The 25,671-nt window shown below is 44.6% G+C and overlaps 4 protein-coding genes across 8 annotated transcripts; 2 read left to right on the top strand and 2 right to left on the bottom strand.

Annotated features, from left to right (window-relative positions):
• The first annotated feature begins 104 nt into the window (after window positions 1-104).
• On the top strand, window positions 105-10,561 carry LOC135427573 (uncharacterized). Its single transcript, XM_064681114.1, has 6 exons — window positions 105-2,772; window positions 4,031-4,454; window positions 4,515-5,041; window positions 9,515-9,876; window positions 9,951-10,140; window positions 10,218-10,561. The coding sequence occupies exons 1-6, from the start codon at window positions 312-314 to the stop codon at window positions 10,379-10,381; spliced, it is 4,128 nt and encodes a 1,375-aa protein (XP_064537184.1). The 5' UTR covers window positions 105-311; the 3' UTR covers window positions 10,382-10,561.
• LOC135427575 (uncharacterized) lies at window positions 5,463-7,996 on the bottom strand. Its single transcript, XM_064681119.1, has 2 exons — window positions 6,854-7,996; window positions 5,463-6,141 (listed from the first exon to the last, which is right to left on the bottom strand). Exons 1-2 carry the CDS (start codon window positions 7,987-7,989, stop codon window positions 5,577-5,579), a joined length of 1,701 nt encoding a protein of 566 aa, XP_064537189.1. The 5' UTR covers window positions 7,990-7,996; the 3' UTR covers window positions 5,463-5,576.
• A 166-nt stretch (window positions 10,562-10,727) lies between the features above and the next one.
• LOC135427576 (uncharacterized) lies at window positions 10,728-11,842 on the bottom strand. Its single transcript, XM_064681120.1, has 3 exons — window positions 11,707-11,842; window positions 11,566-11,625; window positions 10,728-11,511 (listed from the first exon to the last, which is right to left on the bottom strand). Exons 1-3 carry the CDS (start codon window positions 11,740-11,742, stop codon window positions 10,999-11,001), a joined length of 609 nt encoding a protein of 202 aa, XP_064537190.1. The 5' UTR covers window positions 11,743-11,842; the 3' UTR covers window positions 10,728-10,998.
• A 241-nt stretch (window positions 11,843-12,083) lies between these two features.
• Window positions 12,084-24,092, top strand: wcy (wacky). 5 transcript variants are annotated; one of them, XR_010436089.1, is made up of 15 exons: window positions 12,084-13,259; window positions 15,265-15,301; window positions 17,786-18,140; window positions 18,205-18,432; window positions 18,527-18,601; window positions 18,666-18,741; window positions 19,485-19,570; window positions 19,640-19,735; window positions 19,798-20,210; window positions 20,264-20,550; window positions 20,621-21,144; window positions 21,213-21,379; window positions 22,036-22,163; window positions 22,244-23,094; window positions 23,663-24,092. XR_010436089.1 is itself a non-coding variant. In XM_064681117.1 (15 exons), exons 2-15 carry the CDS (start codon window positions 13,219-13,221, stop codon window positions 22,320-22,322), a joined length of 2,592 nt encoding a protein of 863 aa, XP_064537187.1. In that variant the 5' UTR covers window positions 12,084-12,497; window positions 12,785-13,218; the 3' UTR covers window positions 22,323-23,108. The 5 variants fall into 5 exon arrangements, 3 of the variants coding, with proteins under 3 accessions (XP_064537187.1, XP_064537185.1, XP_064537188.1); XR_010436090.1 differs by having other exon boundaries at window positions 23,962-24,092; XM_064681117.1 differs by lacking the exon at window positions 23,663-24,092 and having other exon boundaries at window positions 12,084-12,497; window positions 12,785-13,259; window positions 22,244-23,108.
• The last annotated feature ends 1,579 nt before the right edge of the window (window positions 24,093-25,671 follow it).

The raw sequence follows: 25,671 nt of genomic DNA on the forward strand, positions 1-25,671 counted from the left end.
TCATATCGGATGGGGTGGGGCGGGGGGATTTGAGTTTCTCCTGCAAGTGGCGCATTGCTGTGGCGGCGGGTCGGTAGCGGGTCGGCGGCGGGTCGTCGGTGGATCCGCTTGTGTTTTGGGTCTCTGCTGGGTCGTTGTTTCATTTGTAGACGAGACTCGCAGCCAAACGGTCGCGTACGCGTTTATTCCAAGAATTTGTGGACAACAAATCCAGTTGGCACTCGGTTGTTCGTTAGCTGAATTGCTGGTTTGTCACGGTTGCCACCGCCGCCAGCTCGTCCCGTTGCCGGCGACATATATATATATATAAAATGCCTGCCTTCCACATAGTCGTTAAGCTGCTAATGCTGCGCCTGCTGCTGGCCAGTCTGTCGGGTCTGTCGGGTCGGTCGGGTCTGTCGGGTCTTTCGTGTGCGGCCTATGACTTTGGCTATCATCCCAGCGCCGAGGAGTTTGACAGTCTGCTGCGGGAGACGCGCACCTGGACGCGCGATCTGCTGGCCAATGAGCGGCGCCGCGAGAGCTATGTGCCCCGCTACACCTATCCGGAGCAGGCACCACCCAACGCCGAATTGGACTTTCAGCTGTTCAGCGATGATCAGGAACAGCAGGCACAGCAGCCGTATGTCTATGAGTCGGTCGCACCACTCGAGCCACAGCCGGAGCAGCATGTCCAGAGCGAACTGATAGAGATTAACGATGTTCCAGCAGCGGGAGCAGCAATATCTGGTAACAACAACAACAACAACAACAACAACAGCAGCAGCAACGGCGGCGGCAATTTTCCCATCTTCTTCACCAATCCCGCCACGGGCATTGTGTATGCCATTAGCGAAGTGGGTCGGAACACCAAGTCGCAGCCGTGGCCCGGCAATGGCAGCGACACAGATGCCATTGACATCTATGTGACCAAGGCGCAGTATGATGCCGATTTGCTGGCGCTGCGTCAGCGCTACGAGAAACAGTGCTCCGCCCCGTCCCTGTCCCTGTCCCCGTCCCAGTCTCAGTCGTCGTCGCAGTCAGTGATGTCGACGCCCAGCTTTAAGCCGCCTGCTCGGGGCACAGCGCGTCCACAGATCATACGCCTGCAGAAGCCACCCAAAAAGCCGACAGTTCCTAGCTCTCCAAGCACAGCCGCCGGCAATAACAAGCTTCCACACAGGCCGCCTCCCATAATGGTGGCCAGCGGCACAACGGGCACCATTAGCGATCAGCTGCTCAAGCTGCCCACAACCACGACCAAGCCTCGGACTGGTCAACGGCCCCGGCCCACACCCGGCAATACCCAAAAGCCCAAGCGCAATAAGCGGAAGAAGAAGAAGAAAACGCAAAAACGTCGACCGGGACACAAGTTGACGACAACAACGACAGGGCCACAGATTGTGCTGGGCAAGCGCACGACGAGCAGGCCAGGATCAATAGCCGCCGCTCCGGCCACACAGCTGGAGAAGCCGCACATGCCACTGCCCACAGCTGCACTGGCAGCCGCCAGCGGCAACAGCGGCAACAGCGGCACCATCTTCAGCGACCAGCCCATCGCCATCTCCAGCGGCTACATTGAGCTACCCCATCGCTTGAGACGCCGCTCAGTGGATGCCCTGCCAAGCACATTGGCGGGCGCTCGACCCATCAGCAGTGGCCGGCCCCGGCCCCGGCCCAGCGGCAGCGGCAACGGTCGGCGTCGACCAAGCACCAGCGGTAACAGCCGGAAGCGACCCGATACGCCCTCGTTGCCAGCCAATCCCGCGACTGGAGGCAGCGGCTACCGTGTGCCACACGCCGTCCACCTGCTGCATGCCCGGCACAATGGCAGCGAGGAGCGCGACGGGCGGGAGGGCAGAAGGCACAGCGCTGAGGGGATTCTTGATATATTTGAGCTGTTGACTGGCGATGACTACGAGGACACGGATGACTCCTACTACGAGCAGGATGCCAACGAGCATACAGCAATCAATAAGCACAGCAGCAGCAGCAGCGAGAGGCCGACGCAGGAACAGAACAGCAGCTCGGCGGAGGAAGGCGCCGACTTCGGTGCAATGGAGGAGGAGCTGCCAAGCATTATAAAAAGCAGCACCACCAGCAGCACCACCAGCAGCACTACCAGCACCACCACCACCACCAGCACCACAGCTCCAGCTACAGAGCTGGCCCTCGAGGAGGAGCAGCTGCAGTCGGGGGCAGGCGAGGAGAAGCTGTCGAGCAGTAAAAATAGCATGAGCAAAAAGCGCATCAGACGCCGCCCGCCCGGCCCCAGTTCCGATGAGTACTACGATGACGATGTCGATGATGAGGATGTGGAAAACGATTTGGATGCGGACTCGGATTCGATAACGGATTCAGGCATTGGCAGCTTCTTTCGCATGATATTCTATCCGGTGCAGGTGGCAATGTCGCGCATCTTTGACGGCTTCACGGGCCAAGCGGACGAGGACGAGAATGTTGTGGCCACATCAAAGCCCAAGTATCCCAGCTATACGCTCTATCACAGTGCCCACAGCCACAACTCGCTGTCCGACGACAGCGACGCGGATGAGGGCGAGGATGGGGATGAGGAGGACGATGACGGCGGCTCGCTGGGCAGCTGGTTTGGCTCTTGGTTTGGCCTGCGACGCCGCACCAAAAAGATTGGCAGCACCACAGCCATGCCCGCGGCGCCGCTGCCTCTGCCTACGCCCGCCCCAACGCCCGCAGAGCCAGCCGGCTGGCTGGAGTCCTGGTTCGGATTTGGCAAGACAACAACGGAGGCGTCCAGCGAGGAGACTGACTATGACAGTGAGTATCGTATACTCCATTATCAATGATAAACGAACTTACGCAAACATGGCGACTGGAGCTGAAGATCATTCACAGAATGTTCTAGACGAGAGATACCCTGTAATCAGCTCACGTACATTCCATCCCACTCAGGCTGTGCTTCTTCTACCCCTAAGGGTAGTGCGTGCGGTTGTTGTCCGATGTTTGAGCAATTTCCAGGGCTTTCACATGACACTCAAATGCGTTTACAAGTCAAAGGGCTAGGGAAAATCAGGTATTTTTTCCAGCAATGTGCGAAGTGTCCAAAAAGGGAATTATTCCTTAATTAATTATTAATAACATATAACATATAACATTTGTTGTATCAAGCTCTTATAATTTCCGAGTTAAATTTAAAAAAACTTGTTTCAAAATCGATATTTATCGATTTTAAGGAAATGTCTAGAGATATCGAGAAAAATAAAAAATCGTTCTGCGAATGTAAGCGGGAATATATATATACATATATTACCAAACTTCAATCGACAGACTCTTATGAGCTACAAGTTTAGCTTGTGCAGTTTTTAATCGAGATTTATCGATTTCAAGGAGAGTTATCGAATTATTATATGAGTGATTCAGATTGGACGCCTCTAGCTTTTATAGTTCCAAGGTGCTCACATTGACTTGGACAGATCTAGAATATACCATATATATACAATATGGTATCGCTAATGTTTTTGATCGACTCCTAAATGATTTTTTTTATATAGATAATTCTTGATTTAAGCTTCTATCGCTTGAAAGCTTGACATAAAACTGTAGCTATTATTGGACGAGGTGTGCTATAATAAATAATAAAAAAGATCCGCGTCTTAGAAATCCGCCAGAACTCCCTTTTGACAAAAATCCAAGAAATTGTATATCTTCCAAAGTTTGGAAAACCACTTGCAAGAACCGAAACGAAAAGCAGGAAGCTGGTTCGAACCGAGAGCCGAGCCGACAATTCTGATCAACCCTGATCGCAATTGAACTTATTGCGATTCCCGGGAACTATTCAAGCGCCCCTCGTATTCAAGTAGAAATATTGTTGCTCAGGCTGATGCGTTGCGGCAGACGGCCCACTGACCCGCTCCCAGATCTAACGGTGGCATCAGAAGCTTCTGCTGTCTTCTCTCCATGCGTTGGATTCACGCTTTCTGCACAGCCTGAGCACTTAACTAGTTTGACCCTCTTGGCCGGTAAGCACTCGCCTTCGCTCTCTTTTAATCTCCGTTCCCATTTGCTGCTCTTGCAGAGTGGTTCGCCGGCTGGTTCGATGGCACGTCCAAGCGTCGCCGCAAAACAACAACGACGACGACGACCACAACGACAACGACAATGCCGACGCCCCAGGTGCCCATCTTGACCATTGTGGATCCGTTGCGCAATCCGCAAAACTGGATTGGCATATTGGCGCATCACATAGTGAATGCGACCGCTGGTGGCGCTGGTGTCGCTGGTGTCTCTAGCACCACCAAAAATCCGCTGCTGGAGGCGCTGGTCACACGTGTGAGCAGCACGACGAGCGGCAAGCCGGAGCTGCCGCGACGCATCAGCTATGACAAGTATCAGATCTGGCGACTCAAGCCGCAGGATGAGCCGCAGGTGCGCGCTCTCGAGGAGTTCAAGAAGAGCGAGGACGGCAACAAGCTGCAGTGGCTAAAGGGGCCCAGTCTAAGGTAAGGTTCGCATGGCCAAATCCAATGCCACAGTTCGCAATTGCCCGATCCATTATCCAGGGGCCTCACCGACGTGCTGGTGCCGCCAAAGATGCTGGTCGACTTTCAGGGCACGCTCAACTTCGAGGGCATTGCGCACGATGTGCTCATCTTCGATGTGGGCAAGGCCATCGCCTATGAGCGCAACAAGGATGACTATCTGTACACAACGCCCGCGGCAACTAGGCGACCCACCAAACAGCCGCCGACGCCGCCGCCCCTCACCTGGAACAAGTACTACGAATACGATGACATACTCCGGTATCTGGAAGCGATGCGCATGCGGCACACACAGCTCGTCGAGCTGATACACATCGGACGTTCCTTCGAGGGTCGACCGCTGATCGTCGTCAAGATCGAGTCCAAGCAGATGGCTGCTGCGGCCAGCGCCGCTGCCGCCGCCAGCCACAAGCGTCTCAAGCACAAGCGTCGCTCCGGGCGGGCCAATGCCGTCTTCATAGAGGCCGGCGCCCAGGGTCTGGCCTGGATTGGACCCGCTGCGGCCACGTGGATGATCAGCGAACTGCTGCGGCTTATGCGCACAAACAGTGAGTACCTCAATCAAGATCAGCCGGCAGCAAATCCCAAAGAACCTTCGGTTAAGCCGAACTAGTTGCTCCAAAAACAACCGAACCGAACTGAACCTTTATTTTCACATTAAATGCAATTTATGCAGCTCCTAAATAAGGATTCAGTCTAGGGTCTGGCTGCCAAGTCAGGGATAAGTTAGAGTGAAGTCTGTAGCTACAGTAAAAACTCGCTTGGACGGATATCATTTAATTAATTTGGGCTGATTCCAGCCTAATGGGCTGATTCCAGCCTGGTCTGAGAGTTAATGTTGGCTCGCAAAGGTGTGTCCGCCTGGTGGGAGTTTTCGTTAGGCGAGTCTTCACTGTATTAGCCATGCGTAGTGCATACCCGTATTTGGAGTTATTTTATGACCAACCGCCCAAGAAATCAAGCCACAAGTTTATATACTGTTAAGACTATGGTAATCGGTTAATTTATACGGTTTCTAGTTAATATCAGAATGTCAAACGTTGAATTTTGTGCCAGGTAATTGTTGATCCGGTACGAAAATATTTATCCTCGACGAAAAATACTGTTGGCGCTGTCGCGCATCCAGATGAGCCACGTGGGCGGCTGCTTCATTTCCGTCAGGACGGCATTGCGACGTGACCTATCAAAGATCTTGCGGCCCTGGCAGTCCGTGTATTTCGCTCTGGATCTGCTGGCGGCGGCCTTGTGCTGGGGCCTGACCTTGGCCATCGAGCCCGATGGCGACGAGTACGACTTTGCTTTCGCCTTCGCCTTCGCCTTTGGCATTGGCTTCGGTTTGCCACTCACATGGCATTTGCTGGCGCAGACCCTTTTGGCGCTGGCCAGCACCGCCTGGTTGCACTTCTTGCAGCTGGCTATGCTGCCGGAGGCGGTCGCCGTGATGCTCCTGCTGATGGCATGGGCACGATTGTAGCAGGGTCCACCGCTGTGCGTGGCCAGCGTTATGGCAAAGGCAAGGACCAGCAGGCCGAACACAGTGCCCACCGCCACGTGCACATTTCGATCGGCGTTCTTCAGATCCACCAACAACTGGACTATATAGTAGCCCAGCGTTATCCAAAACGTGAACGTGCAAATGGCAAAAAAGCTGTCAAGTAAACGAACAGATTAGGAATCCAGGAAATACCCTTAAGCCGAGTTGCTCTTACAAAAATATTCTAGCTTCTACACAATTAACAGAAACACGCTACCAGTTGATATCGATTTATATCGATTTCATCGAAACGGGGCAATTTATCGATTATCTATTTATCAATCATCAGCGTATTATACGCGAAAACCTGCATTTCAAGTTACGTGTATCTGACTCTTGTGATGTTCAAGCTATGCTTAAAAAGCCAAATGCAAAAATCGATAATTATCGATATTATTAAAATGGCAGAAGATTTAGCTCGCCTTGCGTATGACAAACGATATGTATTTATCCGAGACTGATCGTGTTTTAAAAATTTGTAAAAAGCCAAATGCAAAAATCGATAATTATCGATATTATAAAAATGGCAGAAGACTTAGCTCGCCTTGCGTATGGCTAACGATATATACTTATCCGAGACTGATCGTGTTTTAAAAAGCTTTAAAAAGCCAAATGCAAAAATCGATATTTATCGATATTATTAAGATGGCAGAATGCTTAGCTCGCCTTGCGTTTGGCGCATGAGATATACTCATCCGAGATTAATCGTGTAATCTGTCTGCCTGTGAACAGACAGATAGACGGATAGGCGGACAGACGGACAGGCGGACAGACGGACAGGCGGACGGATGAGTTGAGGGTATAAAAACAGAGAGATTAGACTTACACCAATATGGCCAGCACCTCCATGAGAAACGTGGCGATCGCATTGATGAACTCGTTGTTGCAAATGCGAACGCCGCCGGATACCTGATTGGGGATGCCAGCGCGACTGCCCCAATGTTTCTTGCAGCCCGCAAAGCAGTCGGTATTGATGCCGCATAGCTCGTCGCAGGCCAAATGATCGCTGCAGGTGCCGCGACTGACGGCGTTCAGGAGGCCCATGTTGCCTTGCAGGTGGACCGGCAGGCCGAGCGTATCCCGTCCACGCAATGAGCCTTCGGTAATGGGTCCAGTGAGGCCATATAGACCATAGTCCACGCTGCAAGCAGACCTTGGTATTTGAGCAAGCCCCTCATCACGTCTGGACACATTCTCATTCATGCTAGATTTGCGTCCGAAGGTCATAACACCGAACGCCACGGCGCCAGGTGGATTTCCTTCCTGTCCAGGCCCATTGGCTGTGGCGCCAATGCATCGACACATCTCGGTGCCTCTGTGGGATCCCGGTTGAGGCTGGTCATAGCCCATATCCATACCCGGTACGGCCCCATACCCATACGCATCCTGTTCACCATCAGGTCCCACCATTCCTTGCCAATTTGCTTGACCCACTCCCGATCCCCTGCCTGACACAACTCCTGATCTCCCGCCTGAGCCCATTCCTGGTCCCATTCCTTGATCCATTCCTTGCCAATTATCTGAACCCATTCTTGGCTCCATTCCTTGCCAACTTTCTGGACCTACTCCTGGATCTGTTTCTGGCCAATTATCTGGACCCATTCCTGGCTCCATTCCTTGCCAATTATCTGAACCCATTCCTGGCTCCATTCCTTGCCAATTGTCGGGGCCCATTCCTGGATCCATTCCTTGCCAATCTTGAGAACCCATTCTTGGATCCATTCCTTGCCAATTTTCTGGACCCATTTCTCCATCCATTCCTTGCCAATTTTCTGGTCCCATTTGTGGCTCCATTCCTTGCCAATTATCAGGGTCCATTCCTGGATCCATTCCTGGCTCCATTCCTTGCCAATTTTCTGCACCCATTCCTGGGTCCATTCCTTGCCAATTATCTGAGCCCATTCCTGGATCCATTCCTGGATCCGTTCCTTGCCAATTATCTGAACCCATTCTTGGCTCCATTCCTTGCCAATTTTCCGCACCCATTCCTGGATCCATTCCTGGTTCCATTCCTTGCCAATTTTCTGGACCCATTTCTTGTCCCATTCCTGAGCCTCCCCATGAGCCTCTTGCCGGCTCCGTTCCTTGCCAATTTTCTGGACCCATTCCTTGTACCATTCCTTGTCCCATTCCTGAGCCTCTCCCTGAGCCTATCCCTGAGGGTCTTCGCGAATCCATTCGTGGTCCCATTCCTGCGCCTCTCATTGAGCCCCTTCCTGGCTGCATTCCTGGTCCCATCCTCGGACCCATGCCTTGCCCCATTCCCGGACCCCTTCCAATACCACACAGACATTGAGGACCCATTCTCTGTCCTGGTCTCGGACTCGGTCCTTGGTAAGGGCCGCCATGAGTTGAATATGGCATCGGCCTAGCGCTCATGCCCGGTGGTCTACCATTTTGCACTCCGGGCGATCGATTCTGGGCGTTCTGTGCTCGAGCCTGCTCCTTGCATTTCGTGCATGGGCAGGGAGGCTCCGTTGGCGGACGTGACGCCGGGCCCGGTGGTCCAGACATTGCGCTACGCTTGCCGGGATTTCACACGTGTATAATTTTTACAAAATTTTGACTATAGACTAGCACTGACAGATTTTGGATAGAAACTGAAGTCAGGGGCCACCAAAGCTGCCTGACATGCCCACTTAGATGGGGCAAAATTCTCACAAATTCTCTGAATTTCTGAAAATTATCCACTCAAATTTATTCCAATCTTTTATGAATATAATTGAAGGTATGCTGGGTATATTAGCAAATTCCAGAACATAAATTAATCCACTAAAAATAAATAAATACATAAAAATCTTATGAAGGTAATATTACTTACCAAATTCCTGCGCCTTGGGTTTTTGGTTACTAAGCGATCCTCTTCGAAATCGATTTTTATCGATTTAAGGGAAGCTCTTCGCATCCTGAAAAAAAATTCATAAATATTTAAAAATTCGATCTGTTTGGCTTTAATATTCGGCGTATTACAAATGGGTTGTAAATCGATTTTTATCGATTTAGTGGTCATTATTAGCAACATAAAAATTTCATAATTAACCTGCGTTATCTGAATCGTATCTGAGTTGTAAATCGATTATTATCAGTTTTCCGCTTATTAGTTTATCGATAACTCAATAAATCTTACAATCTGTCAAACAACTTTTAACGGATTATTTTTTAAACATGTTCTCTATTTCTCTCTGTTATATTATCCAAGCTCGACAAAGTCATATCATATATATAAAAATAGGGATATAGCCAATGTGTATTATATAATTATTTAATAAATTTCGTAAGAATAATGTGAGAAAAATATCCCAACTTCTTGATAATGATGCAGATTCATACATTGAAAACAAATTAAGATGTGTTAAGAGGTTTTTGAATTGTTTTAAATATACCATATCGATTCTCTATAATATGAGGAATAGTAATGGGTATTGATAAACTCCTTGTTGATTACATTTTTACACTTCATTTTTCATGTTATCGTGGTTTTTTTCAGAGACCGATGAGGAGCATGAGTTTGTACGGAACACCACCTGGTACATAATGCCAGTGCTCAATCCGGATGGGTACGTGTATAGTCATGATTACGATCGCTTCTGGAAGAAGTCACGTTCCCAGCATGTGGCTAAGCAACCAGCTGGACTGCTCGATTCGGCGATGACCTGGCTTCAGCAGAAGCGTCATGGTGATAAGATCTGTTATGGTGTGGACCTGGATCGCAACTGGCTGTATCAGTGGGGCAAACGGGGTAGCTCCAAGGCGCCCTGCAATGAATTTTATGCCGGTCCGTCGCCCTTTTCGGAGCCTGAAACAAAAGCTGTGTCCGACTTTCTGATGGACTATCGCACACAGATCAAGGTGCGTGGACGGGCAGCCAAATCCGAATCGCTTAATCTGACACTTATTCAATTTTTTGTGCATTGCTTTTGCAGCTATATATATCACTGCAGGCCTATGGGCAGGTGCTGTCGTATCCGGTGAAGGCCAATTCCACCTTCAATTCGGAGCGCATGGATGACTTTCTGGACGTGGCCATGGTGGGTACCGATGTGCTGCGCAAAAAGGGCAGCAAGGCGCGCTACAAGGTTGACTCGGCCAATGATTTGATTGAGCAGCGTTCGGGTATGTAGTCAGAGATGCACTCTATTGATCAATTGATCTCAATGATGCACTTACTCCTGCTACCCATCCTTCCGTAGGCTGTGCTGATGCCTTTGCCGCCTACGAGATTGGCATACCGTTCAGCTTCACGCTCCAGCTGGCAGATAACGGTGTACATGGCTATCTATTGCCCAGCGGCGCCATTGAGACAACAGCGCGGGACGCCTTTGAGATAGTTAGCGGCATGCTGGACTACATCTGAGGCAGTTGGTAGGAGCCAGGCCGTGTGAATGCGAGTGTTGACGTTTAAGCGCGCAGCATAACTCAAACGTTAGTTCCTTTTTTTTCAGCTGCGATCAGATTCGCATTTCTGCTCTTACAATTAAGGACGAAACCAACGCTATATAACTCAATATGATATATATTTAATACTTGGTAGTCTATTTTTTTTTTCATTTTTTTTTATATACATTAATATTTTTGGATCTTTTTAGTCTTAATATTTATAAACAAACTTAGTGCATATAACTTATTTTATGTTTAACGTAAACAATAAAAAAAAATTGATATTTATCTAACTTAAATGCTGCTTTAAATTTGTTCCACACTTAAATCCTAATTGCGTAAAGAACAATAAAGTGAATTATAATTTTTTTTTTATACAAGTAAACATAGAAATTACCTTTCTTCTACAAATATATACTTATATATAATAATCATCCAATGGTTTGCTCTAATTTCGATATATTAGGTAAAGATCTTATATCAATGAGAAACTTGGAACACTTCAAAGGCAGCAACTGGCGCCATTATTTAACAATTAAACATTAAGATTTAATTATATATAAAGGCACTATTTAAACCAATATACACTAACTCTCAGTGCAGGCCCTGGGAGAGGCGTATGCGTTCCGAGAGTGCGGAAAAGTTCGTATATAGCTCATTGCCGCTAAAGTAAAGTCCGATGAGCAGTTTGAATTGCGCCGGTGTCAATGGATAAGTCTCAGTGGGCATGACAACGATGGCATCGACAGCGTTTCGATTCTGCTTCTGCTTGGACACGTGCACCATTTCCAGGTAATTGCAAAATGCAGCGGCACACTTGGCTACGTGACGTACCAGTGTCTTCCTGGAGCACTGCTGCAGCACTGGGCGGCCAATCAGTTCGGCGACAATTGAGTGCATATCGAATATAATGAGATCAGGACGCGGTTGGCAGTCGTATAGCTCGATAATGCGGCGCGGTGCGCTCTCAATGTCCTTGACTGCAATGCTCATCCAGCGTTCCATATGAACTAGCGACCGCGGCTTTTTCAATGTGCCTGGCAAACTCATTTGGTTTTGGGTCATCAGAAGCACCTTCTTTTCACGCTCCACGCAAAGCTCGCACAGCTGCGAGCGAAAAGGATTGATAAGTTGGCGAGTGGAGTGTCAAACGGGACTTACCTTAAGCAAATGCCGCCTGTATTCGCCGTTAGGCGCTAGGAAAATGTGATTTCTTATAAACTGCAAGCATAGATATTTATAAATGTTCATGAAGACACACTGCTATGTTTTTAGAAGTATTCCATTAGGCTGTGTACTCACATCATTCTCTGAAATGTGGGGCATATCTGCCGGCATTTAATTGGGCGCTTTAATATCTGACTTAATCCCAATTCTACACACCAGGGATGCTGGTAGTGAATCGATACGCGATAGACCCAAGCTCTTGTCATCGATACTTTGGTGAAATATATTATGTCGGTGTCGATGCTTTAAGCGGTATTTTAAAATAGGCAATATTTTTATCGACTAGTACATCACGGATAATAATTGAAAAGAAAAAATTAAGCAACGCTTTGCTGCCGTTCTAATTAAAATTCAGAATTGTGTAAGTACAATTTGTTGTTTCTATCATTATTAAATTTCAAAGGTTTTTGCTTACAAAGTTTACAGTGCGTTTACATAACAATGTTAGAGACTTTGCTTAATGTAACATCCAAGCAAATTATTGAGTTAAAAGTTCAATTGAGTAATAACGTTGCCATTTCGAGTATAACAGAGTTGCACTTTCACCACACCACAATATTAGTGCTGTAAACGGCCGGCAGTTGAGCATACCCACTGGCGACTGGAGCGACTGAGATAAATATACAATAGACACAGAGCGAGATAAGTATATAGACTAACGCTGTAAACTCAACACAGCCGTGCCGTGCCGACGAACGAAAGAGCGCACAAAGCGTAATGTGAAAGAATTGAAAAAATCATCAAGTATAGAGGCCAAAAGCAAACGCAGCAGTTGGGCGAATTTTAATATTTTTGATTAATAATTCAAAGTATCGCATGCTAGCTGCATTAACAAGAAAGTGAATGCACGCGGCAAATATATTGCGGTAAGATAAACAGCCAAACTGAACAGCAAATAGCCAAAAAATTCAAAGAAGCGACGACGACCAACCAACCAACACTAACATACATACATACTCCGACATACACGCACGCACATACACACACAGACACTCTCCAGTGAAAAAGTGCAAGCCGCGAGCGCTTTTGAAGGCGTGAAACGCAGATCAGCTTCCAAGTAAAGTAATCAAGCGCAGAGAGGGCATGAAAATTTGATTGGGAGTCTTGCTATGGCCAGATGCTGATGTTTGCAAACACATTTCCGTGTTTTTAGGAAGGCAACATCGAACGGCAAACGGCACTTGCCGACGACTGCTGCGACCGCGATAGAGCCCATATTCACACACACACACGCGCACTCACACAACACACATACAGACAAGCACGCCCGCAAATACAGTGAAACACGCAACAGCAGCGCCACAACACACACACACATCTACACACCCGCGCGATCCGCCGTGTGGAGCAGGACCCACAGGAACGGAGGAAGTGAGGCATATACAGGGAAAAAGGCCCGGCAGCCAGGCAACGCAGCGCTGCCGCCATTATCTTGAAGATAGCAAAAGGGAACACCACAAGTTGATGCCACTGCCGAATCCTGACATCGTTGCTGTCGTCGTCGGCCAGGAGCCCCGAACTGAATAGAAACATCAACAACAACAATAACAATAACAAGAGAAGCGTATTGGCGAAAACTTTGCATTGATGGTAATGCATGCTAGAAAACCGCAGCGTATGAACGATGGGTAAATTACAATTTCCAATAACATTTCGCTCATATCTAACTTAGCATGTAAATATATAAACTTGTAGTTGCTTACACCGTAGTTAAAAGAAATCTATATGCAATATCTACGTAGAAAAACCCTAAAGACTTAAACGCCAACTTTTGTTTACATATACATATATGTACGCACGTTCCGTGCTGCTGCTTGCTGCACAGACACACACACACACACGCATACGCATACTATACCCCACACATATGCATATATGTCCCCGCCCCGCGAATCGTGATAGTGAACAGGCGCTAATAAAAACACACGTATGTATGCATGTGTGTCTGTATGCATAAAACATATGTGATTTGGGCATCTGATTTAGTGAAAGAAAAACATTAATGTTTGTTGCATATTGTCATCTTGTAATATTTAGATTGCTAGTTTTTGTTCCATTGCGTTGCTCTCGTTTAGCGTGCTTTGGCTCATTCTCCAAACGTTCGTCTGTTCGTTCGTTGTGTCTTTCGTGTGCCGTCTACGTCAAGTTATTCACCACACCTTATTCGCCTCTCGCTCGCACGCTCTCAATTGCTCAGCTGTATGGCGCTCTCTCTGTCATCTCTGTCATTTACCGCTTGCATTTCGGCACTACAAAAAGAAAAACGGTCCAGCCTCAATTCTTTTTGATTGGAGGCGAGACCCGTAAAGGACCTGAACTCTTCTGCATTAGAATTAATTTGACGTCTTTTTGTTTTTTGTTTTTTAATTTTTTATATATATATATATATGTTAAAATTCTCGCACTGCATGTGTTGTTAACCTCTAGGCTAACAAACAGACTAACCAATCAGTAGCCTTTCATCGGAAAATCAAGTCATATCACATAAAATTGAGATTTTTATTTTGTTTTTGTTTGTGGGTAAATATTTGAAAAATATCATTTGGATTAGCAAAAAGCGGCACACACGCAACATTTGTGAATTTCTCCATTTCTATTAGAGCCATAACAACTGAAAAATGGATATGAATGACGGTTGGAATGATTCTGAGTCCGAGGCAGATTCGGGCCGCGGCTCCAATTGGAGCGAAACCCTTAGTGAGCCGAGTAACGATGTCGCCCAGCAGCATGGTCCAGCTGTTGCCGAGAATATGCCACAACAGTTGGCGCTTCTGTGCAATAATAGGATCTATGATCTGGTGCCCGAGGGCGATTATGATAATATCGGGGATGAGCTGGAAAAGTGCACACTTACGATTGATCTGGCCGATGAAGTAGCCCAATTAAATCCAGCCCTCGCCTTACGGAACCCAGAGCCCATCATAATGGATGACAACGATTCTTCGGCCCAGGGGGGGAATATTGAACCACCTGGTTCCATTCGCATGGTTAAGCCTTCATTTACGGTTGTTTACACGGTCTGCAAGTGTGTTTACGATAGCAACAATAAGTTGATATCCAGCAAAATAGCACACACCGAGGCATTTCCATGCTATGATTTATCCGAAGACGATGAACAGAATGTGGATGAGGACAATGGGGGGGTCGAATATATGTTTTCCGATGAAGTTTGTGAAGAGAATAACAATAATATTGATAACGATGATGATGAGCAGCCGATACCATTTAAACGCATGAAACTTGAGCCCCATCCATAATATCATTTCTCAACTCTATATATAACTAATTGTTAACTGAGAAACAGACAAAACACAAACAATTAACACGAAATACGAAAAAAAACAAGCAAAACTACATTAACAACGAGACCAAATAAATATTTAGTTGATTCCATTACTTGTTGCTTTTCAGTTGCATGATTATTGTTTATTTGTTGGCCATTTCTTTCATCACTCTGCATATGCCATTTAAGTATATCTATAACTATATATATATATATATTGTAATTTAATTTTAATATGTACTACTAATACAGCTATAAGTAAATTGCACTAACTAAACGCCTTTGTGTGTATTTAACGTCCTCCTTTTAGACTTGTTAATTACATTTTGTGTTTCCTTTTTGATTTGCAGGTACTTTGAGAAGCATACCAGTCACACATCCTACCAGGTGAGCCTTGACCGTCGACGGTTGTCTATAGACTAGAGCCCCCCACAACCCCCCTCTACTCAGACGCACTAAAACTTTTAGTACTAATAATATCCTCGTTTTTTGTTATTTTCCGTATGTGTATATATTTATATATATGTATATATATATATGTGTGTATATATCAAATGTAGACTTTGTAATCCATAAGCTTTTTTGTTTAATGCCATAGTCAATTTGTATTATAGAAGCGTGCAAATCCATAGATCCATAGATCCATAATTGTATGCATTATTCCATTCTTCATCCAGTTAATTAGTATGTGTGTGTATGCATATATGAAAGGTGTGTTTGTGTGTGTGCCTTCCTTCATTAATTTGACATACTCGATATATACATATGTACATACATATATGCATATAGGCATATGTATATATGCATCTGTATCTATATCCGTATCTGTCTGGTCTGTATGTAGTACTGACGCAACTTTCATTTGTTACCCTCTCCAACCCACTCCGCATTTTGGGCACGCGGCATTGCAGCGAATCAAACGAACTGATCTAACTAATGTACACGTAATTAGAGTAACACTTGGATAAAGCTACATAAACACTGGAGATCCACAACTCAAACCAATTCTAAATCGCACAACTTAAGCCAAAAATCGAACAACTTAAAACTATATACTTATATGTAAACTATATATACATATATCTTTATAAAGGAATCGAGAAACCGTTTGAAATGAATCGAAATAGCAATTAAAAAATGTACACAAAACGCGTACAAATCGTAAACGAAAAATAATATTATATAAACGAATATATATTTAATAGATCGCTATAGGAATATCAAACAATTTTATTATTTATAATTATTAATGAAATTTAAATGCAAAGTTTTTTATTAAACGGAGTTTCCTCAACGAAATTCAATTGCAAGACCAAAATGCAAAAGCAATAAACAATTAACTTTACTATTAATTAAGCTAAAGAAAGCAACAACAACAACAAAAACAACACTGCGCATAATCGAACGTAGCCTTAATAATCAAATTTAACATAAAACTCGCAAACGAACTACAACACAAACGTGCCTAAGCCATAAAAAGCATTAATAATTCAAAAAAAAAAAAAAAGAGAGAGAGAAAAGGATATAAAGCAAAGGATATTCTAACTATATACACACATACATACACACACACACACACACGCTCACACACACGCTCACACACGCCCACACACACACTCTCAGAAATAGAAACGCCTGCATAAATCGCGTTCAGACTGCAGTGCCTCAGCAATATTGAAGTGTTGCTGCTGCAGCAGCCGGCGACAACAACAGCAACAACGACGAGGCGGCAGCTGAGGAAGGCGCGGCCACGCGGCAGGACGAGCACGACGCCGACGCCAACGCCATCTATGACGAGCGCCAGCAGCGGCGGCAGCAGCAGCAGCAGAAGCAACATGGCCGTTGATTTGTCACTGCTGACCAACAGCAACAACAACAACAACAACATCATCTGCAGCAGCAGCAACAGCATTAAAATTGCAGCAGCAGCCACAGCCTCGGCAGCCGTCGGAATTTGTCGCGTTGATGTAAGTAGTTCCAGCAGCAACAATCAAGAAGCAGAAAGAAACAAAAAAGAAACAGACAAAAAACATTAGAGAAAACTGAAAAGTAAAAGGAAAATTGCATTTAAAAAGCGGCAGCCACTGCATAAACTGAATAAATAAAACAAAAGCAAATGAATAAAACTGAACAACAACAATAACATTTAAAAAACAAAACAAAACTCAACATATATATATACACACACACACACACACACACGCACATAGAACAACAACCTGCAACGTGCTTAAGAAACAAAACAAAAACAAAATTCACTTTACGTTTTGATTGTTTTCGTGTTTTATGTTCGTTTTGTGTTCGTTTCGTGTCGCCCACAAATTCCCAACCCTCTCTCAAATCACTAACAGCAAACATACACACTCATTCACACTCATTCACACATACACACACACACACACACACACACACACACACACACACACACACACACACACACACACACACACACACACACACACACACACACACACATACGCACAACAAACCAAAAATTTTAAAATTCAAAATTTAAACCTGGAACTGCACAGTCCGAAAACAAGAACAATAACAATAAAGCAACATTAACAAAAAGACTAGAACAACTATTGGCAAGAAACATTTTATAGCAAAACATATCATTGTAGATAAACTTTTTGTTTATATTTCGTAGCTTTAGTTTTTACTAATGACAGACCCCCCCGTTCCGCCCCTGCCCCACTCTTTCCCCTCAAACATTGGTAACAATAACATGTTAATAATAATAACAATAATGTTTATAAATAACGAATCAACTGAAACAACAACAAGAACAATAATCATCTGCAAATTGTGTGTGTTCGTTTTATATTAATGCAATTCCTAAAACCCCACAAATATCTTCTTCGACAGAGCTCAAAGTACAGCAGTTCAAAGCGCGACTATGAACGCGATCGTTCTTCCAACTATCGCGATCGCGACATTTCGCCTGGCGGTGCTGGTGCCGGCGGAGGCGGTGGAGGAGGCGGCAGCGGTGGTGGCGGCCCATTGAATAATGGCAACAGCTATCGCTCACAATCACCGGACATAGATTCGCCATCATCGCGCTCGCATGATCTGCGCGAGCGCACCGATCATCGCAGTGGTGGAGGAGGCGGCGGCGGCGGCGGGGGCGGCGGTGGTGGTAGCAACGAGCGCTACAGTTTCATACAAAAGATGCGCGATCGGGATCGCGATGTCTACAAAAAGGACAAATATTCCGGTAGCTGTAATACCAACAATTATCACATTTGTACTCCCAATACTTATTCCAATACCTTTTCCCATTGCAGATAAACGTGATCGACGCGGCAATGATCGCGACTCGGAGTCATCGTATCGCACGAATCACGACAGGGATCGTCGTGGTGGCGGCGGCGCTAAGCTTTGCTCATCGCGCGAAAACGACAAGCGCTCCGGCTCCGACGATCGGGATCGAGAGCGCGAGCGTGACTTGCGTGATAAGCGTGACAGGGGCGCCGATCGCGATCGGGACATGTACAAGAAGGACAAATATGCAGGTGAGTGTGCGTGTGTGTGTGCGTAGTCGCAAAAACTCTTTATATAACTCAATCAATATCCCACCTGTGCTCACTTCTATCTACTCTTCCCCAGACAAACGCGAGCGCAGCGATCGCGGCGAGCGTGTGGCGCGCTATGGCGACTGGAGCGAGCATGTCAGCTCTTCTGGTAAGTGCCTCAGTTGACCTTTAAACAATAATTATATTTTGCTAACCAACTTGTTTATTCACAGGCAAAATGTATTACTACAACTGCAAAACTGAAGTCTCCCAGTGGGAGAAGCCTAAGGAATGGGTAGATAGAGAAAGGTATAAAATCCCAGTCAAATACGTCATCTGGTGGACCCTTGAATAACAAACCAAAGCGTACAAATCGAGAGTTGAAAGTAGAGTAACTATCTCCGGGGACTCGTAAATTAAATAACCTTTCGCATGTCTACATTCGATATGCAACATATTTCTATACCTAGCCACACCAAAGTTTAATTCTCAATTCATTTTAAATCTATATGATATAATAGTTCGACATTCATTAGCTTTGTAGGGATCATAATTAAGTTCGGGACATCAACAAATTTGTATTCAATATCATTTTATAGAAAAACTGTTTTAGACAAATAATTCGTATGATAGCTATAGGATGCAGTTGGTCCAATTCAATTCCGTTGTTGATTCTCACATGTAAAGTGCTTGCGACGAATTCAGACCAAGTTGTTATCAAGATAGCTTTAAAACTAAAACCCTTATTTGTAATTTATAGACAGCCAGACATTACTATATATACTTAGCACCTTGTTCTGCTTCAGAATATTGTAATGAAGACAGCATAAAGTATATAGTCTCGGTTTGCATAGGTCTGTCTTTTCGTTGCTGGCAGTTCATATGTGATTCGTCTCACATATCTGCAAAACTATAAATCAATGTTAGAAAAGGGTTTTTAGTCTCCGATGTGCCCAGGATAGCCGTTCTTACTTGTTATTCCTGAACTTATTCAAGGGTCACTCACACACATATACAGAATCTCTGCTAACATATTTTTCAATGCACTTTAGAAATTTGCCGCGAGATCAGCATCGTGAGAAGGACTATCGCGATAAGGATCGGGAACGAGATCGCGATGATCGCTTCTCAAGATCGAGTAAGTTTTAAGCGAACTGCAGAAGTCAACAAGAACAATGATAACAATTGACACGCTTCTCCATTCCAGCATACAAACATTCCAATTCTTCGCGCGACAATTCACGACTGAGATGGAATTATGACAACGATGGCGGTCCGCCCAGCCATCGAAGGCGTTTGGATGGTAAGCAGCACGTGCAGCACGTTTTACAGTTGCTCTACCATACTCACATAATTCTTATGCAGGTCGACATAACGATAATGCTGATATGGACATCAGCGGCGACTCAACGCCCACCTCGGAGGCCAGTTATTCGTTAAGCGGCACACCCACCACACATGGCGGCAGCGTGGGAGGTGGCATGCAGGCTAGCGAACAGTCGTCTCTAATGCCGCAGGGCGTGTTGGCGGGCGCATTGGGCAATGCACTGCCACGACTGGCCTCTCATCCAAATCCCAGCGCAGTGGTTACTCCCATGGGGGCGCATTACGGTGCCGTCGGAGTGGGCGGCACTGGTGGCGGCGGCGGTGGCGGACCGGTGAGCGGAGCTACAATGTTGCCTACCAGCGGATTGGCCTCGGTGCCGTCCAACATTGCCAACAGCAGCAACAGCAGCCTTAGAAACTCAGTTGTCGGCCACATTGGCTCAACGTCAAGCGTAAGTGACAAAACAATTTCTATTCGAGCATCTTCTGATTTATTAATTTGCAGACTACTGTGCCGACGCTGGCGAATCAGGAGAATCATCTGAACTCGAATGCGCCCGGGCCGCCTGGCAAATTGCTCAGCGCTGGTAAGGATCAGGCGACGCTGATGATGCGACAGAAGCTACATTTAGTCCTTGGCGGCATTGATACGCCGCATCATCATTTGCTTCTCGGCAGCATCGCCAGCGGTGGGGGCCTAACGGGCGCCGGCAGTGGCTCAGCAGCCGATGTCGTTAATCATGCCTACAACTCGCTCCACAATGTGACTGCCAGCACCTTAAACAGCTTAAGGTGAGTTCCACACAAATTTCGGAATCCATTTGGGTTTTATACTAACCAATCAAAATTTAATCATTTGCAGGGACAGCAACCAACTCAACTCACCAATGTGCATGCCGCATGCCCATCATAGTCTGTCGCCATCGCTGAGCTATACAAAGAGTCCCATACCAACGATCGTGAGTCACACGAACAATGTGAACGCCAGCAATGCCTACACCTGCAATGCGCCGTTCGGCCTCAAGACGGTGGCAGATGGGCTTGCCGTTGGCGTTGGCGTGGTGTCCTCCTCACCGGCGACAAATGCGATCGGCAATAGTAATGCCATCGCTAGCAGCAGCAACAGCAACAGCTGCAACGTACCCGGGCTGGGCACTGTCAGCGGCATCAGCGTCATCACCTCCATGGGTAGCAACAGTCTGTGCGGCAGTGCAGTGGCGCTTGGCGACGGGCCGCCAACGCCAACGCAAGAATTAGATTTAAGTGGTTCAGCTTTAGAACAACACCAACAGGTGGCTGCCGCCGCAGCCGCTGCCGCAGCAGCTCTAGCAGCGGCCCAAGTGACGCAACAGCAGGCGGCACAACAAGCCCAACAGCAGCGCAAACGTAAGTGCACGTTATTAACAAAATCCTTATAATTAATGTATATATGTTTTACTTCTTTATATTCACAGTCGATGGCACTGGTTCGGGCACGCTAAGCACACTGCAGAGCTGTGTGGCCTCAGTGCAGGCGGCCAATCTGCGTGGCCCGGAAATATCACCCAAGCTAGCCAAGTACTTTCGCGCTGATTTAATTGCGCACGTGACCAACTGGCAGGCGGAAGTATTGGAGCGCCAGGTGAGTAAAGGGCGCTGGCGAAAAATTAGTTCTGAGCGGGCAAATAAAACACCAGTTAAAAATGGGTGCGGGGGCTATTATGAGGTTCCTCTAATGTATGCGGGAGACTTATATAGAACACGAGCTGTACAAACGGACCGCTCCTTTGGGTGACATCTTCCATAGCTGCGCTTAGTCCTAATTTTCCATATAAAGCGCGCTCCGTTTAACGGACTCTTCCTAAAAAAATATTCCCTTTTTTTTTTATCCATATCTGGTGCCGACAAACGTTTGCAAACGGACTTAGGAAGTATGAAAACAATCAACGATTTGCAATTATTGTTTAAACAAATTAGAAAAGTTGTTATGTATCATAAATGAGAATATATAGAAATATTGAAGAGTTTGAGTTTTCCAAGTATTTGTTATTTCTTTGCCAACGCAAGAGAGCTTTTCACGTCCGTCTGAAAGTTTACAAGTAAATTTATTGAAGACTAAAGCTAATTATACGTTCCAATTCTTAATCTTTATATACTTATTCATTTTTTTTTAATTTAAAACTGCATATTCAGTATTCACGTAGTTAGTTCAGGCAGGTTACACTTGGAACATTGTTTTGAGGTTCCCTCTACCCAAAAATCTCGTTATTCTTGAACTCAAATTTGGTACTCTTGCAGGCGCAGAAATGCTGCGAGGACACGCATCTGTTTGGGGACATCACCTGCACACGGATATGCGCTGAACTGAAATGTGCGCGCAGTTTAGTGCGGAGCACTGAGATCAATGCCACGCTGCAGGAACAAAAGTAAGTGGGCGAAAATATATTTGTGGTATATACAATTTGTGGCTAATTTGTTGCTCATCATCCTTTGCAATACAAAACAGAATCATGTATCTGCGCCAGCAAATTCGCCGAATTGAGGAGTCGAAGACTCAGAACGCGTTCATGTCGGACGATACTTAGGATCAGGAGCAAGTTAGGCTGCGCGTGCATCGCAAGCTGTCTGTCAGGCTCAAAAAGAGCACATTTTGGCGCAGCTGATGATGATGATAGCAATGCCCCACTAAACCCACGCAGATGAGTGGCTTATCTCATCTGTTACGCTCATCCGATGCAGATCCCAATGATGAGGCATCGCAACTTGAGCAGGGTGGAGCAGGGCAATTAACACGTGCATCCTTCTTTGTTGGCGGCGGGCATACTCCTTGGTGACACTGGTGTCGGCGTCTGTGCTAGTGGCAGGCAACAGGTGCTGAACAAATATTGGTCGCCGAGCAGGTAACATCAACAATGGAGTTGCTGCAGCGACAACAAAACGGAAACGGAAACAAACAAACAACAAACAAATAACAAACAAACAACAAACAAACAAAAACAACAAACAAACAAACAACATGATGATGAAGAGAAGAACACATGAAACTAAAACATAACTAATAATTAGCAACGCGTAATTTATAACTTAAATAAGCATGAAGCGCAGCGGCAATGTTGAGCTTATGTTGCCGTTATCTAAATCAACAAACAAACAAACAAACAAACATACAAAAACACCAATAACAATCGAAACAATATTGCAAAACTAATTGAAAACAAACAGAGACTATGGACAAAAAAACAAAGCCCAAAACGAAACCAACCCAAGAAGCAATAAGAAAGAAGCCTCCTCGTATCGAATCGAATTAACAAAACAAAAAAAGAAAACAAAGAAAACAAAACACCAACAACAAACAAGGTAAAAACAAAACATTAGTAAACAAAACCAAGTCAACCTAGTATACTCAACTGCAATAAAATGCTAATTTAACTATATACAAAATATATATACATATATATAGAGTATATGAAAGTGTATATTTACAACAACAAACAGTGTGTGTGGCAGACTCGTTAAATACCCTTCTGCACGGAGAACCCGAGGAAAACAAATAACCAAACAAAACAAAACCAAGGCGTGCAGAAATGGATGAGAAAGAGAGAGCAACTATGCATTCTGCAAGAGAGAGATAGAACTAGTGTATGCTGAGAGAGCGAGAGAGCGTCGGTTGAGAGAAAAGTCCACACAACTAGCCTTCATTAGTAGCCGCAGATAAATCCGTTGGGGGTATTCACTCTTGACAGTTTCAAAGTATTTTTGTGTGCGCAAATTTGTTCAACTTTGAAGCTGTCACTTTGTCCAATACCAAAAATCAATTTTTGTCTGGTTTCTGTCTATTAAGCAATAAGGTTTGCGTTGCATTGCGGGTTTTTTTTTTGTTCTTTACTTAATATCGGTTCTTTAGGTAATATATTCTTCTGTAAAGAATCTATTCATTACAGATTTCACAATATTAATATCCATAAAAACTCAACACACAACACACACACCCCCACAGATACACACACACACATAAGCGCCTGGCCGAACAGGCTTCATTTCTAGCTTCCTAGTTCTTATGCGAAAATGTATTTATTTTTTTCTTGAAATTGAATTTGCATACACTTGTTTTTTTTTACGCATTATTTTTACAATTTTTTTTTAAATTAAAATATAAATTAATATATATTAAAACAATATATATATATATATATAAATATATAAAAGTAATTTGTCTTATTTAAGCAAGCTGAAGAAGAGAAAGAACACCCAACACTGCACGCGTATGTTAGTGTAATTTGAGTTTTTAAATTTAACTTGTCTAAACGTAAAAGAGGAATACGAAAAACAAAAACAAAAAAAACAAACAAAACAAAGTATAGAAAACAAAGCAAAAAAGTTTAACAATATAAATAATAATAATAATAACTACTGTAGATATACATATAATTAAATACAATGGTATATATAAATATATTTAAATACAAACAGAAGGTAAAAATAAAAAATTTATATTATTTAGCTAAGCGTCGAAACCGAAAAATATAAAAAACTTTTATGATTAAAAGCGATTTTTTCTTGGGCTGCATCGAATCCTGGAAATCCTCGAATGCCAATCGATGGTGCTGTTGCCTGCGAGTTCAAAGGGGTATAAAATCCGAGATATAGCTAAAAAATGAATATCCTTTTTAGAAAATTGGTCATAAGACGGCCATATCCTTGCAGATTTTCCAAGGACTTGGTGCGTTAGGTTCGCAAGGACCAACTGCATCGATCTGCATTTAAAAAATATGGGGTCATCTAAGAATTCAGGACTTGTAAATTTTCGGTCGCCAGCCGCAAAGGAAACATGCCAAAAACACAAAATCCTTAATAACTCTGGAACTACAAGGAGGATTTGGATGTCCTTTGGCCAGTTGGTAGCCCCTGTCCATAAGAAATTTTTGACACATGACTCGCAAGGATCCGCAAGGATACGGCCGAGTTACAGGCAATTTTCTATATGCAAAATTCACACTATTTCTCAGCTGTTTAAAGGACTTTCGTCCTTTTTAATGTTTATTCTGAATTGGGGCCACAAGGACATTCTATTGGCCAAAGGACATCCCGATAGTCCTTAAATTGGCCAAGTTAGCCCAGATTTTTTGGTTTTTGGGCAATTTTTGCGACTAACCCCCTAGGAAAATTTTCGTTGAAATTTTTGGTCGAATCCTGGAAATCCTTGAATGCCAATCGATAGTTCTGTTTCCTACGAGTTCAAAGGGGCATAATTTTCCGGAATCCGCAAGGATACGGCCGAGATATGGCTAAAAAACGAATGTCCTTTTTAGAAAATTGGTCATAGCTTGGCCATATCCTTGCAGATTTTCAATGGACTTGGTGCGTTAGGATCGCAAGGACCAACTGCATCGATCTGCATTTAAAAAATATGGGGTCATCTAAGAATCCAGAATTATGGTGTGATCGAAGGACACAGACACATGAGTTCGCTTTTTCTATCTATAATATTTTGTACTCTTATATATAGTGCTTGTTTATTGAATGAACTTGATTAATTTAATTTTTTTCAATAAATACAGATACGAGTAAAACTTATAATTGTTCCTTATTTTTTTATTTTCGTATCTTAAATTCAACTCTGGAAAGATATGTATGTTTCTGGAAACTGAATTCTTTTATCTGAAAAGATAAAAAATATATATTAGAAGAAGCAATTAATAAAGATATAATACATAATTAGACAAAACACAGCAATGATAATCAACGCATGGGAATTCATATACGTACGCATTCATGGATGTACTTAAATTCATGAGAAACGCATAGAAAGGCATATGTAAAAATACACTTTGTTAGGTTTTAGCACTATTGAAAGTCAATTGCGTTTGGCATAAAAGTTCATACATTCACACATGTATATATGTATAAGTGCTCACATGCATATACATACATATG

Source organism: Drosophila montana, unplaced genomic scaffold (genome assembly GCF_035044405.1).
Source record: "Drosophila montana isolate Dmon_TW-CO22-7 unplaced genomic scaffold, ASM3504440v1 contig_2178_1, whole genome shotgun sequence".
NCBI classification, from domain to species: domain Eukaryota; kingdom Metazoa; phylum Arthropoda; class Insecta; order Diptera; family Drosophilidae; genus Drosophila; species Drosophila montana.

What these genes read in the sequence shown, in the direction of transcription:
- LOC135427573 (XM_064681114.1), top strand. Translation starts at nt 312, where the DNA reads ATGCCTGCCTTCCACATAGTCGTTAAGCTGCTAATGCTGCGCCTGCTG. An exon ending in CTAAAGGGGCCCAGTCTAAG is followed by an intron (nt 4,455 to 4,514) that starts GTAAGGTTCGCA and finishes TCCATTATCCAG; the next exon opens with GGGCCTCACCGACGTGCTGG. An exon ending in ACTATCGCACACAGATCAAG is followed by an intron (nt 9,877 to 9,950) that starts GTGCGTGGACGG and finishes TTGCTTTTGCAG; the next exon opens with CTATATATATCACTGCAGGC.
- LOC135427575 (XM_064681119.1), bottom strand. Translation starts at nt 7,989, where the DNA reads ATGGAGCCAAGAATGGGTTCAGATAATTGGCAAGGAACGGATCCAGGA. An exon ending in GAGGTGCTGGCCATATTGGT is followed by an intron (nt 6,142 to 6,853) that starts GTAAGTCTAATC and finishes TTTACTTGACAG; the next exon opens with CTTTTTTGCCATTTGCACGT.
- LOC135427576 (XM_064681120.1), bottom strand. Translation starts at nt 11,742, where the DNA reads ATGCCGGCAGATATGCCCCACATTTCAGAGAATGAT. An exon ending in CCCACATTTCAGAGAATGAT is followed by an intron (nt 11,626 to 11,706) that starts GTGAGTACACAG and finishes CTATGCTTGCAG; the next exon opens with TTTATAAGAAATCACATTTT. An exon ending in ACAGGCGGCATTTGCTTAAG is followed by an intron (nt 11,512 to 11,565) that starts GTAAGTCCCGTT and finishes TTTCGCTCGCAG; the next exon opens with CTGTGCGAGCTTTGCGTGGA.
- wcy (XM_064681115.1), top strand. Translation starts at nt 13,219, where the DNA reads ATGGTAATGCATGCTAGAAAACCGCAGCGTATGAACGATGG. An exon ending in TGATCGCTTCTCAAGATCGA is followed by an intron (nt 19,571 to 19,639) that starts GTAAGTTTTAAG and finishes TCTCCATTCCAG; the next exon opens with CATACAAACATTCCAATTCT. An exon ending in CCATCGAAGGCGTTTGGATG is followed by an intron (nt 19,736 to 19,797) that starts GTAAGCAGCACG and finishes ATTCTTATGCAG; the next exon opens with GTCGACATAACGATAATGCT.